The 19423-nt window shown below is 40.2% G+C and overlaps 1 protein-coding gene across 5 annotated transcripts in view; it reads right to left on the reverse strand.

The window, feature by feature from the left end:
• Positions 1-19423, reverse strand: part of SCN11A (sodium voltage-gated channel alpha subunit 11) — an 87925-nt gene that overhangs the window by 53989 nt on the left and 14513 nt on the right. For all 5 annotated transcript variants that reach the window (XM_072726495.1, XM_072726497.1, XM_072726498.1 and 2 more), the window contains exons 5-11: positions 12214-12342; positions 10816-10922; positions 5801-5974; positions 4982-5045; positions 3974-4115; positions 3200-3397; positions 2210-2383 (exon numbers count right to left, since the gene is read on the reverse strand). In XM_072726495.1, the coding sequence (XP_072582596.1) occupies positions 2210-2383; positions 3200-3397; positions 3974-4115; positions 4982-5045; positions 5801-5974; positions 10816-10922; positions 12214-12342 (988 nt within the window). The remainder of the gene's footprint in view (positions 1-2209; positions 2384-3199; positions 3398-3973; positions 4116-4981; positions 5046-5800; positions 5975-10815; positions 10923-12213; positions 12343-19423) is intronic.

Here is a 19423-nt window from a genome sequence, read left to right on the forward strand (position 1 = left end):
TACAGTTTGACCATTCATATTTCCTACGCATGCACATTTCCAGGGTCCCAGCTACAGAAAGTTTTCTTTCTCTGTGATTTATTCATTGTTAACAAAGAACAAACAAAATTTTACAAAAACTAACAAACGATAGTTCAGAGTACAAAAATAATAAAAAGTTGAACTTGGAAACAATGTTTTTGGGTGGCAGAAGAGGGAGATACATTGAGAAGGGTGGATTGGGGCCAGATAACGAAGTGCCTTGAATGGCTGCCTAAATTGATTTTGAAACAGTAACTAAAAGGAACTGCCAAAATATACATGACAGAATCTATACACTAAACCTCAAGCACTCTTTCAGGCTATGCCCCGGAGCTTGACTCTCACCTTACCTACAATTCTAAGATCTCTAGAGATGAAAGGATATAAACCTTCAGATACATAGAAAACTGTCCATTATGACTTATTTCCCTACACTTCTGACTAACCAGGGTTCCCAGGGAACTATCCCTTGTGATAAGCTATTTTAAAGACAACCTATAAACTTTCTATAACTATTTTTGTTTTGATCTAAGGAAAAGACACTTTTTACTAACTATCGGGTCTTGATCTTTTGTGAAATGAGGAAAACCTTCAAAATATTAAAAAAATATTTACAGTCTCTTCAACATACTATAATCTGACATTAAAGAAGCCTCTTGGGATGGCTTGATGGCTCAGTGGTTGAGCGTCTGTCTGCCTTTGGCTCAGGGTGTGATCCCAGTCCCAGGATCGAGTCCCACATTGGGCTCCCTGTGAGGAGCCTGCTTCTCCCTCTGCCTATGTCTCTGCCTCTCTTTCTGTATCTCTCACGAATAAATAAATAAAGTCTTAGAAAAAAAAAAAAGAAGCTTCTAAACCAAGAGATGGGCCCATGTCATTTCATCAGAGAACCGCTGACAGCAGTAGATGAGGTTTACCAATCAGGCATCTTCCCCACCCTGTATATCTAGTCAACTGCCAAATTTTATTGTCTGGAGATTACTATACCCTGTTATTCTCTCTTCATTCTCCTGCCTTAACCACAATTTAAGCCCTTGTTGCTTCTTGGATTACTGCCACAGCTTCTTAATTGGTTGTGTCCAGTTTTATCTTACTCCTCCCCCATCTTTTCAATGCATCTAGGTTTTCAAAACTGTCAATTTGGTCAAGTCACTCTTTTGCTTAAAACCTTTCAATACTGCCTAGCTTTTGCTCTCTAAGGGAGAACCCTGAGCAAGGCCTTTTGTGATGATCCCATCCCATCAGCTATAGTCTGTCACTACCCACCCTCATTTCATTACATACACACATACATGTGTGTATATATACTCTCAAGTGTTCTATGGGGTCACATTCTCCAGCTCTCCTTTGTCTCAAAGCCTTTGTATATGCCATTCCCTCTACCTGTGGTGCTCCATTCACTTTTTTCCAAAGAATGAAACATTAATTCCCCCTTTCTGCACAGACACTGCTTCTTCTGGGAACTCTTCCTATCTACAGCTCTTCTCCCACCCCCACCAAGTCTGGGTTGGTTGTCTGAAGCAGATACTGCTGTTCAGTTGAATCTGTATGTTCCTGGGACCTACCTGGAGGCTTTCTCTGGAGACTTGACCACCATTTGCCCTAATGCATATCAAGTCAGAAATTCAGAAAAATGATTATCTCCTGAACCCAGCCCTCATGCCATGGAGATTAAACTCTAACCACCTTCATTGGTAACTGGCTTGATAATTACCCTTAATTGGCCACCTTCTTTTCCATGTATCCCTTCTTCCCATTCCTCTTGATGCTTCCTGGGATCATTTCCTAAATAATCTACTTGCCCTCTAATGTCTCAGGGTTTGCTTTGGAGGGAACTCCCACTAAGAACTTGTTCCTCCTCCATAGCAATCATCATGGCAGCCATCACACTGGACAGTAACTGCCTCCTTATTAGTGTGCCTTCATCCTTAGTTGTCTGTTTCACACATCTCATGTATCCCCAGTACCTACCCCAGGGCCAAGCAGATAGTAATCACTATCAACACTTCAAATAGATGCCTGTAAACAAATGAGTAGTTGAACAGACACATAGATGTGGGTAAACATGCACAAAGGGATGAATGGATAAATGAGTAAATGAATGAATGAATCCTTTCAAGTAGACTAACAACTTGACCTGTCCCCCTAACAGTGTTATGGTATCATTAATTACTGGGCCAAGACTTGCCTTTTTTGTGGAATCTTCATCAGAATCTGATCCTGGAGTCTGGTCTTTCCCAGAGTCTCTCAAAAAAAAGGACTTTCTTTTCCTATTACCAAATAGCTTTCTCTTCTTTGAGGAAAAAGATGATGCTTCCAGGGAATTAAGTGAACTTCTGTCAATTCCCATGGCAACTAGAGCCTTAGAAAGTGAACAAAAACAATTAATAAATGGATTACACCTCCCCATACGATGCTGCAAATGACTCGACCTTCTTAAGTGTTTCCTCCTCTCTTCTGGAAGCATCATACCATTTAGATTGTTCATCACCTACTTGGAATATGCTAGATTTGTTATTATTTATCAGGAACATATCCTGTTTGTTTATTCACTGGGATTGCAGCCTCAAAGGCAAGGTTAACTCTTTCATATCTCTATCACTAACCCTTAGCACAGAGTACAGTATGTGCTATGCACTCTATAAGTGTTTGTACCTGATGACTCAGGTATTAAACATAATGGGCTTCCACCTGATGAATCTCTATGGAGGATGAGAAATAAATTTTAGAATTGGGAAAATGATACCAAGGAAACAATAAGAACAGGCTGTAAATATGACAGGAATTTCAAGAAGGGAAAGGTGATCACAGTTGTCTCTAGAGCACCATTATTGCTTTCCCAAACCCTCCCAAACAAAGGCCCTAAACACAAACATCTTCAGATTCCCATAAGAAAGCCTGGATCCCAGCCTTAGTTTACATATATGTACATTTTATCCTCTAGTCAGCAGTCTGGGATCTGTCCTAGAAGGCCCAGGTTTCAGAAGACCTAGTGTTCCCTGTTCTCAAGAGTTCTGTACTTGGACACCATAGGGAGAGATGGCAGCAGAGCCAGTCTTTGAGAGGCTTAAATTCTCAGAGAAGCACCAGTAGAGAAAACTCTAAGAGCAGGCTTGATGGCCTCTGCAGTCCCCTCCACCCCAAGCAGACCCCACTGTCTGACACTGTGTGCCCCTACCTCCTTCTCCTCCTTCAGCAGCCGCTGGGCTTCCTGAAACATCTTTTCCTTGGCCTCTGTTTCAGCAGCTACATTTCTGTTCTGTTCCTCATAAGCCATGGTGACAACAGCCAGGGTTAAGTTAATCAGGTAAAAAGAGCCCAGGAAGATGACTACCACAAAGAAGAAAACTGAGAAGAGCCCTGAGGCACGCAAGGTCTGCAAAGGACAAAATACACAGTTGTATCTAAAGCCTTTTTCCACAGAGAGGTGACTGTCACCTCAAGCAGACACAACACAGTAGCAACCAGTCTTCCTCCAGCACTGCTTGGGTTAGCTGCCTGTAGCACCGTCTATAGCCTCCCATCACCCAGGGACTCCTGCTGCCCATCAGTGAGCAGATGCCATCCCGACATTCTCAGGTAAGACTTGATACTTTATTATGACTTTCTCAAGAGTATTTGCATTTTCCAATTTAAAAGGCAGGAAAGAAAGGAATGCTTCATGAAAACTGAAGTACTGGTGGTGGAACTGCAGGCAGGAAGGAATCTGGAGATGGGTAACATTTATAGGAAGAGATGTTTTTTGATGTTTCTAACAGAATAAAGTAGAATTTAACAATACAGCTATTGAGGATGAGGGACAGATGACAAAAGAGGAGGGTAGATGGTAAGTTATGAATAAATGACAGAAAGATAGATGAGTGATAGAGGGTAGGGAGTGGAGGGAGGAGGGTGAAAGGAGGGAGGGCAAAGGTGGAGGCAGGAAGTGACAGAGAGAGAATAATTAGATAACCTGTTGATAAAGCTTCTCCCAGGAATCTTGGGTCATAAGCCGAAACATGGCAAGAAAAGACCAACCAAAGTTGTCAAAATTGGTATAATTATAGTCAGGATTCCTTTTGGTGTGGTTGCATTGAAATCCTTCAGAACAGGCACTAGATGAAAACAAGGGAACAGAGGAGGAATTACATTCCCTGCAGGACATCTTCCCTCTCAACCCCTACCCATCGCAGCTGAGGCGCTGGCTCTTTTGAGGGCCACAGGCTCACGTGGGAAAGTCCTGGGTGCAGAGTATTTATAGAGTGGCCATGCCCCACCTGGCAAGCCTCCCGACCTATCTCTTACTGTGGACACTCACAGTAAGTATCTTATCTTAATTTGAAATATACTCATTAAATCACCCTTAATTGAATTTTTCACCACAGAGAACACTGATACTCTGGAAGAAAGAAAGGTATCCCTAAAGAGCTACAGAGTTACAAGCTGGATGAGGTGAATGTGTGTGAACACACATACAACTGTATATGAAATTAGAGGCAGTGGTGATCAACACTCAGTTTTATATCAGGGCCATGCTGCTGGACAGGACATAAGAATTCCATGGGGCTCTCAGTCATAATGTTCTTTTTACCCTTTGAAAGTCTTGAAAATCCACTCCATAAAGTCAAAATATCATATTTTCCGTAGGTTTCTTCAGCTACAAATTCAACATGACTTGGGAGACAAAGCTGTTTTAAACACTTGGAAATACTTATTATAATATTAATTATAATTAAGTGTGTCCTTTTATTATTAATTTTTAAATTACTTGATTAATTTTATTAATAATTATAATAATGAATTATTGATAATTTAATAACTTATTCTAAATTTGCCTAGACTCATGAAATAATCAGTCTTGTTTGTCTACAACCATCACTGCTTCCACAAATCATTAGATGAAAACTGTTGGCCACATTACCCCAAAAGGTCCATGATGAGTGCTCTGCTTGGGAGAAAAATGGAGACATGAACCTCTTACCTTTCACCCATCCAGATGCCACACATTCTGAATTCAGAGGAATTTTTCTTTTCAAAGCAACTATCTGAGAAGCAAAGAATCACAAGTTCAGGTTAAAAAAAAAGAGAGAGAATAGAAAATATGCCAAATTTGCTTGAAACTAATGGTTTGAAATCCTCTAAAATGATCAAAGTGGATGGCCAGAGAGGAATAGAACCTAAATGCTCAGGAAGGAGCCAGAGAAAAAGAGAGAAAGGAAGATGCAAGAAGGAGAAGGAGGAGGAAGCAGTGATACCACCATGCCCCCACGGCCTCTCAGTTCATAAAACTGAACCAGGGGCCATGCCCTGGAGGAAGCTAGACACAGACTCAGCCCATGAGAAGTGCATAAACCAAGATAGACATGGATAAGGGGTAGTCACATGAGATCCAGAACACGTGAAATTGCTGTAGGGTTGACCTCAATGTAGAGAGAGTGCAGCAGAAAAAGAAGTGGTGTCATTAGAGAAAATACCAAGGAGGAGGGCTGGGAAGTTGCTGGCCAAATCCAGGCATTCTAAAGACTTCTGCAAAATGTGGCAAAGAAATGGACAGATCCACAGGGGAAGGGAAAGGGCTGACACCACTTGTGTGGATGTGGCTTCAGGCTTTACCTTCTCCATGGAAACCTGAAGAACAAGGCAGTTCTCTAAGAGACTCATCTGCCTGCATGAGAACCCTGGATGGATGAAGTCATCCTTACTCCTAAGAAACTCTGTAATACAGATCTATAGATAGTATGAGTGGTGACAGTAAAAGTTAACCATGCACAGACCAAGGTGTAAAAGGTGGGATATTTACCACTAAGTTTATTGATATCCGTACAGCTCGCCTTGATACATCTTTGGTTCAGACTTCCCATGAAGAGCTGCTGACCCACCAGGGCGAAGATGCTGAGGCAAAAGAGAGTCAGGATCATCACGTCGACAAGCTTCTTCACAGAGCGTAGCAAGGCCCCAACAATGACTTTTAGACCTGGTGAGAAGAAGGACCAGTGTGGGGAGAAGCCCCCACTCACACACACAGGAGACACATGCCAGGGGCAGGGAGAGAACAGCCAAGGTCTCAAATGTCACTTGACTCTTTCTGGAATCAGAAACTGGCCTGGCCTATGATTCTGATGCCATGGATTCTGGTTCTAACTCTGCCTGAGAAGTTGTATGGCATTGAGCAGTCCACCAATCTAGAGCTTAGCCTCTTCATCCTGCCTGTGTCTGCCACAGGGTTGTTCTAAAGAGTAAGTGAGAAGACTCTGACTAGAAACATCTCATACAGACAACTTAATTACATTGTGCAGACACCTCACAGCTAGGGAATACATGCAGCACCAAGGCCAAAGTGAAGCCACCCTAGAGGAGATAGAACTGTATTTAACATTCAACAGTCACTGGTTACTGCAAGTATGCAAGGTGCTATGAGACAGTGTTAAATTGGAGGGCAGGGAGCTAGAAGGAGGACCTTTGTCTGGATTCAGATAATGAGAATATTTAGGAGGAAAAAACTCAGATTACTACTTATAATAGGTTTTTTTCTTTAAAATTCAAGAAATATTTACTAAGCACCTATTGTGTCCATGGCACACTGCTAGGCTGCCAAGTTGCAAAATAAGAAAGACATAATCTTGTGGTACAATGGTAAATGTTTAAAATCAGCTTTCTAGGGGTGCCAGAGTGGTGCAGTTGGTTAAGCATCCGACTCTTGATTTCTGCCCAGGTTGTGATCTTGGGGTCATGAGATCGAGCGCCATGTCAAGCACTGCACTCAGCACAGAATCTGCTTCGAATTCTCTCTCCCTCTCCCTCTGCCCTTCTCCTCTTCTAAAATTAAAAAAAAAAAATCTTTAAAAAAAATCAGCTTTCTGTATGAGGGAGGAGTGTACAGAGAAAGTCCCATCTATACCATTTACGGTCCTCCTTGTTTGCTGAATTATGTAGTGTAGATCCCTTTTCTCTCTGCATACAGCCCTCTTACCCAGCTGGTTTCAAGCTAAACTACATGACATCCCTGGATGCAGAGCTGGAAAAGGACATGCACAATCTGCTGCCAAGGAGCCAAAACAAGTAGCTCCAGTACACCACTGAGTTAGGGACTCTGCTCTCAGCACAGCTGGAAAGATAGTCAGATATGACTTACAATGTGTGAGATTACACAAAGTGACAAAGTTTCAACTAATCGGTGTAAATCATGACTGGTAGACTTGGGAACAGAAAGTGACACCTAATGGGAAGCCAAACCTGCAGCAAATGACCCTCCCACAAAGTGGGATGCCACATAAGGAGGAGGCTTCAGGCCAAGCTGGGACATTCACTGTGTCCCCAGCTGCAGCCAAACAAGTAGATGCTCCAGTCTCATTGAAGTGTGACTCTCATCTATAACAATATGCTTGAGTCTTCTCCAAAGCAAGAGGATTTGGATGAAAGATGGATGAAAAAACTGCTCTGATTCCTCAATAATTTTTACAAAGTCCCTGAAGAGATCATAATACATCATTATTTCCAGAAAGTATCCAGAGATCTCATGTGTTTCATGGGTCAAAATGGAGACTATGTTCACCTCCTTAGAGGTGAAGAAGGAAACACTACAGCTGCTAAGTGACTGCCTGATACAATGTTTTACCCATTGGAAACACAAGGCACAAAGTCCCTAACCTCACCTGAGAAGCCAGGGTCCACCTTGCAAAAGAGGAAGAAAAGGAGGAGAGGGACAAATTCTACATAAAATGTCATTTGCTGATAGTTTATCACTATGCAGTTTTTCTTCTGAGGTTTCTTTTTTTTTAAGATTTTATTTATTTATTCACGAGAGACACAGAGAGAGAAAGAGGCAGAGACATAGGCAGAGAGAGAAGCAGGCTCCATGTAGGGAGCCTGATGCGGGACTTCAATCCCAGTACTCCAGGATCACATCCTGAGCCAAAGACAGGTGCTCAACTGCTGAGCCACCCAGACGTCTCATCTTCTGAGGTTTCAAAAAGTAACCCACTGCCTCTGTTTGAAAGGATTCAAATTGCCTAGAGTTTCAGTGGTACAGCTAAGCACTGATAGAAAATACTGGAAGGGAAGAAGGGGGGGTGAAGGACTCCAGAAAGAGAATATTTTTTAGTAAAGATTTTTTTAATGTAAAGGAAAGAGGAAAGAGAGGAGAAAGGTATGCCACAGCAACCTCATTTTTTAAATAAACTGTAGCTCATATTCACAACCCATCCTTAGCTTCATCCTGACTCACAGAACACCTTCCTTACCTGGCTTCCAGGATCCACCTTTCCCTCTTACTTTCTGGTGACTCCTTCTCATCACCTCTCCTGGTCTCCCCCTTCCCTCTTCACCTTTAAGGTGATGGTGCCCTGGGACTCAGTCCTCTGCCCTTTCCTATTCTTCATCTAGGTTCACTCTCTTGGTGATCTCATCAGATTTCATGGCTCAAGTATCATCTATAGGCTCATGATTTCCAAAATGACATCTCCAGCCCAAGCTGCTGCCTGGAACTCCAGACTCATATACGTAATTACCTGTTTGATATTTCTATTTGATGTCTCACAGCCATTTCAAACAGAAAATGTCCAAAGCTAACTCTCCATCTGACCCCTAGACCTGTTCCTGTGACAGCCTTCCCTATGTCAGTCCTCGATGATTCCGTCTTTCCAGTCATTCAGGCCTAAAACCTTGACTCATCCTTAACTCTTTTCTTTTGCTCACACCACACATACAATCAGTCTTTCAGTAAATTCTATTGTTTCTATCTTCAAATTTAGAATCAGACCGTTGTCTACCAACTCCTCTATCACCACCTGATCTGAGAGCACAATCATCTCCTTTCTTGGATTATGACAGTGGCATCTTGTGTCATTTTGGGTTCTCTGAGAATCAGATACTCTGGAACCAGAAATGCAAGAGATCCATTGGGTGATACGTCTATGAAGAAGAAGGGAGTACAGCTGGCAGGGAGAGCCTCAGACTACGACACAGGGCTGATACCTGGGAAAGGAGAGTGGGAAGGAAGCAGGACTGGACAAGGAGAGTCTCAGACTGTAGTGCCACTGTAAGAGTCACAACCAGATTGCTGAGGAGCCCCTGAGCTAAAGTCCTTCAGGACTTTAACCTTCAGGAATGGCCTTGTACTTGTCCCTCTGACATGCAGGGCAAGTGTGATCTTGGGATGTACATGAATGCAGTGGTGAATCCAAAGATGTGGTATCTGGGATCATCAGTCAGCTATGCTCCCTAAAGCAGGAGATCTGAGTGGCACATTTCCATGGCAACCACCATGCCTCCTATCTGATCTTTCTACTTCTACCTTTACTCCCCGACATTCTATCCTTCATTCAACAGCCAAAATAATCCATTTAAAACCTTTCAGATTAGATGAATGGATAAATAAGATGAAATTTTGGAGCAGCCCAGGTAGCTCAGTGGTTTTAGCACTGCCTTCAGCCCAGGGCGTGATCCTGGAGACCTGGGATCAAGTCCCACATCAGGGCTCCCTGCATGGAGCCTGCTTCTCCCTCTGCCTGTGTCTCTGCCTCTCTCTCTCTCTCTCTCTCTCTCTCTCTGTCTCTCATGAATAAATAAATAAGATCTTAAAAAAAAGAAGATGAAATTTCTCAGCCATAAAAAAGAGCAAGTTTTTGCCACTTGCAACAACATGGATAGACCTAGAGGGTACTATGCTTAGTGAAATAAGTCAGAGAAAGACAAACACTGTATGATTTCATTTACATGTGGAATCTCAAAAACAAAGCAAATGAACAAACAAAACAAAATGGAAACTCATAAATACAGAGAATAAACTGGTAGTTGCCAGGGGGATGGGAGGAGGGTGGTGGGCTGGGAAAAAGGGTGAAGGGGAATGAGAGGCACAGGCTTCCAGTTTTGGAATGAAGAAGTCATGGGGATGAAAGGCACAGCATAGGGAATATACTTAATGGTATTGTAATAGCATCATATGGTGACAGGTGGGAGCTACACTTGTGGTGAGCACAGCGTAATTTATAGAATTGTTGAATCACTCTGCTGCACATCTGAAGCTAATGTAACATGTGTCACCTCTACTTCCATAAAAACAAATCAAAACAAAACCACTGCCAGATCATATGACTCCTCTGCCCAAAGCCCTCAGGTGGCCCCCATTTACCTCAGAGCAAAGCCCAAGTCCTCCTAGTGCATATGTGCCTCCCCTCCTCTATGTGGTCCCACTTCTACCATCTGGCCCCTCACTGTCTGCTCAGCCTGATCCATATCCTTTATATTCCTCAGTCTCTGCACCACTGGCTTGGCCCATGCTATGAACACTCTTTTCCATAAATCTGCTTATGAAACGCCCTTGTTACCTTCAAACCCACTCCCATCTCCTCTCCCCAATGACACCTATCCTGACTATGCTGACTATACTATTGAAAACTGCACTCTGTTTCCCTGAACCCCTGTGACTCCCAGTAGCCCTCATGTTGCTCACTTTTCCCTTTTATTTTTCCATGGCACATACCACTTTCTAAACAGGATAGAGAATTACCTATTTATTATAGTTATTTTACCTATTTATTATAGCTATTGCTTAGTGTCTGTCTCCCCACCCTACCCAGAAGGTAAACTCCATTAGAGCAGAGACCTCTGTCTGTTCACTCACTGATAAGATATGCCCCCAGGCAGCTAGCACAGTGTCTATACATATGCTGAAATACACACTGTTGATGAATGATCAAATAAATGAGTAAAGCAGAATTTTTTTGGTTTTGGTTTATATGACATCTTGAGAAATTTTAAATATAAAAGAACATTCCTCCTGCTTAAAAGGCAATGTTGAAGATCAGAGTGACTTACCTGAAACCACTGAAATTGCTTTCAAAGCTCTAAACACTCGGAAGGTACGCAGGGATGACATACTGATGCTGTTGTTGAGTATGGTATTTGGTGAGTATGATACAAACCTACAAGACAAAGCACAGGAAAAATTCTGGGCCTACTCAGTTCTGCAGCCACACTGTACATCTGTACATCTTGCACAAAGGCCACAAATAACATGGCCTGGGCCCTCTGTCCCTGGGCCTTACCTTCTCAGCCCCACTTTCATCTTAGGGTCTGGTAATATCATTCTCTATTGCTGTGGACTACAGATTGCACAGGAGGCTGTTCTCTACTAATATTTATATTTGGACACAGATGAGGATTTCTTGAAATAGCCCATGCAGTTGTGCTACATCCACTGATAAAAAAAATCAATCGAAACACTTATTGACTACCAAGTTCCAGGCCCAGTGCACTTCCCTAAAATCTCACTATGTGGCCAAGCCAGAAGAAATCCAGGCAGTCTGACTCTAGAGCCCTCACAACTGCACTACACTATCTTTCAATAAGTAAGAGTACCCAATCATTGAATTTCAAATATAAAACTCTGATATTAATAGCATCTACTTCAAAGGACTCTTGTGAATATTAAATAGGAAAACATATGCAAAGTGCTTGAAACAATGGCTGGCACAAATTAAGTAACATTAGGTTTATTATTATTGTGCTGGCAATGGGCCATTGTTCTTCTTGTTCGTTATTTTGCTAACCCTGTTTCATCATTCAGATGCCAAACTGATGTCCTTTCCTTCAGGAGGAACTTCAACTCTTGCCTCATATAAAATACAATATACATAATAATTAACTCAAAATGGACCATGGACTTAAACATAAGAGCCAAATCTATAAAACTTCTAGAAGAAAATGAAAAAAAAAACTCCTTGAGAGCTTGCAGTAGCCAAAGATTTTTAAGACTCTGTAGTTCCTCCTACACATTCTGACAGCCCCATACATGCCCAACTCCTGTCCTAGCACTCACCCTACCAGATTGTGATGGTTGTTAATTTTCTCTCTTTCCATCTGGACTGTGAGCTTTAGGAGGGTGAGAACCATGTCTGTTTGTTTTGTTTTGTTTTCATTATCACAACCCCTGTATCTCACACAGAAGTTGGCCCATAATAGGCCAGTGTTTGGGAAGTGAATGGCTGAAGGAATGAGAGCATGAATGTGGCCTAGAAATGGATTCGTGCGTGGAGGCCTCTGGCCAGTTGGCTGCCTGGTGCTGTTCACGGTCAACCAACACTGCATTCAGAATTCTAGACATTATCAGGACACACTTAGCTACTCACGTGGACCCATACAGACCCCTGGGGGAAGCCAAAGAGCTTCTTTCCCACCCTGAATTTCCTCAATAAACATATTGGATATACTTACGCTGTTACAATGACAATGGAGTCCAGCCAGTTCCATGGATCTCGAAGAAAAGAAAACTCATCCAGAATAAAACCTCTTGCCAATATTTTTATTAAAGCTTCAAAAATATAAATCCCAGTGAAGACATACCTATAAAGCAAATCATTCACAACAAGAAGGAACATGATAAGTGATGTGAAAAGCAGAGAGCTCACCCATCTTATCTGGTCTTTATGCAGTTCTATTTCATTTCAATGTGACATTTAACATTCTGATTTTCAGCAAACCAGAGTTCAGAGAGGTAAGCTCCTTAAGCAAGTTCTAATAGTTAGAATTTCTGAGAAACAGGCCCACAGATAAAGTTGTAAAACTGCTGTTTGATGCCTCACTCCACAGCCATATTCTTGACAGTCACCTAACCAACATGAGACCTTAGGACTAGGGGCTGTCACTGCTATTTTGTTACCACTATTCTAGAATTATCACTTTGATATATAAAAGAGGATGATAGCAAAGGAACAAAGAGAATAAATGACAAGGCTAAAAAGTTAATCTTTCCATATCCCATGTTCACGGATCAGAAGACTTAATACTGTTAAGATGTTCCTGCTAGTCAAAGTCATCTACAGATTCAGTACAATCCCTACCAAAATCCCAATGACATTCTTTGCAGAAATAGAAACATCTGTCCTTAAATTCATATGGATATCCTGAATAGCCAATCTTGAAAAAGAAAAAGTTGGAGGTCTCATACTTTCTTATATCAAAATATATCACAAAGCTGAAGTAACCAAAACAGTGTGGTGCTGGTATAAAGACAGACATATAGGAGGAAGGGGAACCCTCTTGCACTGTTGGTGGGAATGTGAACTGGTACGACCACTCTGGAAAACTGTGTGGAGGTTCCTCAAAGAATTAAAAATAGAACTGCCCTACAACCCAGCAATTGCACTACTGGGTATTTACCCCAAAGATACAGATGCAGTGAAATGCTGGGACACCTGCACCCCAATGTTTATAGCAACAATGTTCACAATAGCCAAACTGTGGAAGGAGCCGTGATGTCCATCGACAGATGAATGGATCAAGAAGATGTGATTTATATATATATATATAAATATATATATTTACTCAGCCATTAGAAAGGACGAATACCCACCATTTGCTTTGACACGGATGGAGCTGGAGGGTATTATGCTGAGTGAAGTAAATCAATCGGAGAAGGACAATCATTATACGGTTTCACTCATATGGGGAATATAAGAAATAGTGAAAGGGGAAAAGGAGGAAAAATGAGTGGGAAAAATTAGAGAGGGAAACAAACAAGGGTTTGTGGAAGGCAAGGTAGATGGGGGGATAGGGTGACTGGGTGACGGGCACTGAAGAGGACATTTGATGGGATGAGCACTGGGTGCTATACTATATGTTGGCAAATTGAACTTCAATAAAATATAAAACATATATATATATTTGACCATATATATTAGGGTGTATTTCTGGGCTCCCTATTCTAGTGGTTTATATGTCTGTCTTTATATATATATTATATATACTAGAACCACCAGCTACTTACTAGAACCACCAGCTACTCACGTGGACCCACACAGAGCCCTGGTGGAAGTGGTTTCTAGTGGTTTATATGTGGTTCTAGTGGTTTACATATATTATATATTATATATGTATTATATATATATTTATATGTGGTTCTAGTGGTTTATATATATTATATATTATATATATATTGTATATTATATATATAAAGACAGACATATAAACCACTAGAATAGAGAGCCCAGAAATAAGCCCTAATATATACGGTCAAATGATTTTCAACAAAGATGCCAAGACCGGGACGCCTGGGTAGCTCAGTGGTTAAGCATCTGCCTTCGTCTCAGGGAGTGATCCTGGAGTTCTGGGATCGAGTCCCACATCGGGCTCCCTGCATGGAGCCTGCTTCTCCCTCTGCCTATGTCTCTGCCTCTCTCTGTGTCTCTCATGAATAAATAAATAAAATCTTTAAAAAAAAAAAAAGATGCCAAGACCATTCAGTGGGAGGACAGTCTTTTCAATAAATGGTGTTGGGAAAGGTCAATATTCACATGCAAAAAAAAGAAATGAAGTCGGACCCCTACCTTACACTGATGTACAAAAATTGACTCAAACCAGATTAAATAGCTAAGTACGAGAACAGAAACTATAAAACTTCTAGAAGAAAATATTTGCAAATCATGTATCTGATGAGAGGTTAATATCCACAATATACAAAGAACTCCTACAACCTAACAACAAAAAACCACAAAAAAATCACACCATATACAAAAATAAGCTTGAAATGGATTAAAGACTCAAATGTAAGACCTGAAACCAAAAAATTCCTAGATGAAACCTTAGGCAGTAAGCTCTTTGACATTGGTCTTAACAATATTTGTTTGGATATGTCTCCCCAGACAAGGACAACAAAAGCAAAAATAAATAAATGGAACTATATCAAAGTGAAAAGCTTTTGCAAAACAAAGGAAATCATCAACAAAATGAAAAAGCAATCTACTGAATGAGAGAAGATATAGCATTTGCAAATGCTATATCCCATAGCCCCCTATGGGATAACATCCAAAATATATATTAAAAAATTCATACAACTCAATATCAAGCAAAAAATCTTATTAAAAATGAGCACCCAAAAAAGGGCTTAAAGAGACATTTTTCCAGAGAAGATATACAGATGGACAGCAAGCACCTGAAAAGACACCTAAGGTTACTAATAATGAAGAAAATGCAAATCAAGACCACAGTGAGCTCTCATCTCACACTTACCACAATGAATATTATCAAAAAGACAAGAAGCAAGTGTTGGCAAGGATGCCAAGAAAAGGGAACCCTGTGCACTGTTAATGGGAATGTAAACTGATGTAAACACAATGGAAAATGGTTCCTCTAAAAAGTTAAAAATAGAAGTACCATATGATCCAGCAATTTTATTTCTGGATATTTATCCAAAGAAAACAAAAGTGCCATTTAAAAAGACATACATACTTCTATGTTCACTGCAGTATTATTTACAGTAGCCAGCATATGGAAGCAATCTAACTGTCCATCAGCAGATAAGTGGATAAAGAATATGTGGTATATGTACACAATGGAATATTACTCCACATAAAAAAAGAATGAAATCTTGCCATTTGTGACAACAGAGATAGACTAGAGGGTATTATACAAAGTAAAATTAGTCAGAGGAAGACAAATACTGTATGATTTCACTTATATGTGGAATCTAAAAAACAAATTAAACAAAACAAAACAGACTCCTAGAAACAGAGAACAAACTGATGGTTGCTGGTGGGAAGGGGTTGGGGATGAATGAGATAGGTGAAGGGGATTAAGAGGCATAATCTTTCAGTTGTAAAATAAATAAGACATAGGGATATAATGAATAGCGTAGGGAGTACAGTCAATAATATTGTAAAACTTTTGTATGGTAACTAGACTCATAGTGATCACTATACACCTGAAACTAATATAATATTGTATGCCATTATAAAAAGATTGTAAATAAAAAAATGAATAAAAAACAGCAGCAAAAATCAAGTAATCTAATTTAAAATGGCTAAATGAGTTGAATTATATATTTCTCCAAAGATGACATACAAATGGCCATCAAGCATATGAAAAGATGCTCAATATCACAAATCATCAGGGAAATGTAAATGAAAGCCACAATGAAATACCACCTCACATCCATTAAGATGGCGACTTTCCAAAAAACCTCAGAAAATAATAAGTATTGGTAAGGATGCAGAAAAGTTGAAACTCTTGTGCAGTCCTAGTAAGACTGTAAAATGGTACAACCAACCATGAAAAAATACTATGAGGGTTCTTCAAAAAAATAAAAATAGAATTACCATATGATCCAGCAATCCCACTTCTGGATATACATACAGAAGAATTGAAGACAAGGTTTTAGAGAGGTATTTGCACACCTATGTTCACAGCAGCATTATTTAGGTACTCATATTTGTCTTGAGCAAGAGATGGAAACAACCTAAATGTCCATCGATCGAAAATAAATTAATAAAATGTCGTACATACCAAGAAATAGTATTCTGCCTTAAAAATGAAGAAAATCCTAAAACATGCTACAACGTAGATGAAACTTGAAGTCATTCTGCTAAAGGAAATGAACCAGTTACAAAAAGACAAATACTGTGTGATTCTACTTAAGCAAGGCACTTAGAGCAGCAGTCAAATACCTAGTGACCCAATGTAGAATGGTGGTTGCCAGGGACTGGAGGGGAGTTAGTGCTTAGTAGGCACAGAATTTCAGTTTTGCAAAACAAAAAGAGTTCTGGAGATGGATGGTGGTAACTGGTTGCACAACTCTGTGAATGTACTTAGTAACCCTTAAGAATGTTAAGATGGTAAATTTTATGTAACATGTATTTTATAGTAATTAAAAAGAAAAACCTATTTCCATTCTCTTCCCAGAGTCCTTCGTCATGTTCTATCTTCTAATTTATTTCCTTTCCTCTCCCTCCTCCTTCAAAAACAAACCAAAAAAAAAAAAAAAAGCAAATAAAAAACAACAACAACAAAACCCCACAATATTCCATCTCTCTTGTTATAATCCCAAGCTGTCAAAAATGCTGGGTCTGCACACACACACACTCTCTCTCTCTCTCTCTCTCTCTCTCTCTCTCTCACACACACACACACACATACACACATGCACAGTTTCCTTTCTGGGGACTATCAATTTAAACAATCTGTCATTTCACAATAAAAGAAGTGGACCTTTCCTGGTAAAATATCCAGCCCACAAGTCTAAAGAACCAAGGTCTGGGGAACTTAAAAAATTCAAAGTAGCCAAATCTAAGAAGAGAAATGGCTATGAGCAGCTCTCTGCTTTAACCTTTTTTAAAGTTGATCCTCTTTTAGGTGACAAATGAACACAGCAGATTAATTCGTGTCTGCCCTGAAACACCATTTTTAAAACTTAGGTATAATTTACAAAGTTAAGGGTATTTTGGAAGAAGGCTGTAATTGCAGATTTGTGGGATTTTGCAAGTCTCCATCCAGTTCTCACACAATTGAGACAACATCCTCTGACTGCAATTTCTGCCTAAACACCGGGCCTCCCACTCCTACCCCTTCCCATTCTCTCTTTTCCAGCAGAAGCCTGGCCAATAGAGAGACAGGCAGACCACATGACATCTGATAATTGAGTAGAGCCATGCCTACCACCATAGGGCTTGGGAACTCCTTTATCCAACCCACCAGACAAATAAGGCCTTCTGGAGTGTATCACTATCATTTCAAGCTTGGTTAGAGCATCCAGTCAGGGCCATGGGTGGCGTCCAGGTAGGTTGATAGAACACCATGACCTGATCCTAGGGCACTTTGGCATCATTCTCTGAGAGCTATCAACCTGAAACCAATTTCCTATTTAAAAGTTTCCTAACCAAAGGACATTGACAAAGCTAAAGAAACTCTCCCCCCATGCCTAACAATTCAGTTGCATGCTCTCTTTCATAAAATCATTTTCAACAGCCTCCTCTCACCCCCACTTTCATGCACACATTGTCAGTCCAAATGCCACCAGGAGACAGTAGCAGCTTTCCTACAGCCTAAACAAAGGTTCTTTCATATCTCTGCTTTATGGGTCTTTTAGTAGTGAAAATGGCCTGGGAGAAAATTAGCATCCAATTGGGCCACTGCTTTCCATTAATAGGAAAAGAAGACTCATTTCATCTCACCAGAAATGCTGGCAAAGCAGACCGCTGCTATGGGAGCAATCCCCACTCCTGGAACTGCCTCCTCCACAGATCTCACTTTGTTAACTACAAAGGCTTTCAGAGACACTGCAGTAAACAATGAGCAGCAGCCCTGCACTATCAGTTAGCTCCTCACATGGAATAGCTAACTCTCTAGAAGGGGGACCATTTTCCCCAGTGATATTGCCAGGATGATTCTATTCTCAGGGGTGTCCATGCCCCTTGCTCCAAGGCACAGCCCTGAGCTCACTGGCCTTAACTATACCCTAAGACTCACTTAGCAACAGAGAAGCAGCAATCCCTAAAAAGTAATGCAAAGAAGCAAAGCTAAAAAACCAGCAGAGAATTAAAATGAAATACTAAACATACCTGATTAACAAAAAAAGAAGGCAGCAGTAGAAGAACAACAGAAGAGCAAAAGAACAAAAAACAGATGAGATCAACAGAAAACTGATAAACAGCAGACCTGAATTCAAGCACATTCATAATTACATTAAATGTAAATGAAATAAATATTCCATCAAAAGTCAGATATTGGCAAATAGATTGCATAAAAGACAAGAACCAACTATGTGCTCTTTACAAGAGATACATTAATCATACAAATACAAAAGGTTTGATAGTAAAGGATGGAAAAAGATATGCTGTGTAAACAATAAGCATAAGAAAGTTGGAGTAGCTATAGTAATCTCAGACAAAACAATTACTAAAAGGCATGCCACTAGAAATAAAGAAAGACATTTCATAATGATTAAAGAATGCATACATTAGGAAGATATAATAACCATAAATATGTACATGCCTAGTAATAGTGCTACAAAAATACATGAATCAAAACTTGCCAAAAATAAAGGAATAATAGACAAATTCACAGTCATAGATGGAGACTTCAAGCCTCTCCTCAGTAATTCACAGAAGTACTAATAGAAATGCTGAGTGAAGTAAGTCAATCGGAGAAGGACAAACATATGTTCTCATTCATTTGGGGAATATAAATAATAGTGAAAGGGAATAGAAGGGAAGGGAGAAGAAATGTGTGGGAAATATCAGAAAGGGAGACAGAACATAAAGACTCCTAATTCTGGGAAATGAACTAGGGGTGGTTGGAAGGGGAGGAGGGCGGGGGGTGGGGGTGAATGGGTGACGGGCACGGGGGCGGGGCACTTGACGGGATGAGCACTGGGTGTTATTCTGTATGTTGGTAAATTGAACACCAATAAAAAATAAATTTATTTTTTAAAAAAGATATGCAATTATATATTTTATTTACATTAGCAAACCTTATATTTAACATAGCATTTTTTATATTGTTAGACATTTACCAATGTTGAATATTTTTATATCTTTTGGCCAATTATTGAATGGGTTAAACAATATGAAATTGCCATTTTTGTTCTGTATCAAGGATTTAATTTGTACAAAATATAAATGCTCTTTAATACTTACCCTTCCAAAAAAAAAAA

Source organism: Vulpes vulpes, chromosome 11 (genome assembly GCF_048418805.1).
Source record: "Vulpes vulpes isolate BD-2025 chromosome 11, VulVul3, whole genome shotgun sequence".
Taxonomy (NCBI): Eukaryota; Metazoa; Chordata; class Mammalia; order Carnivora; family Canidae; genus Vulpes; species Vulpes vulpes.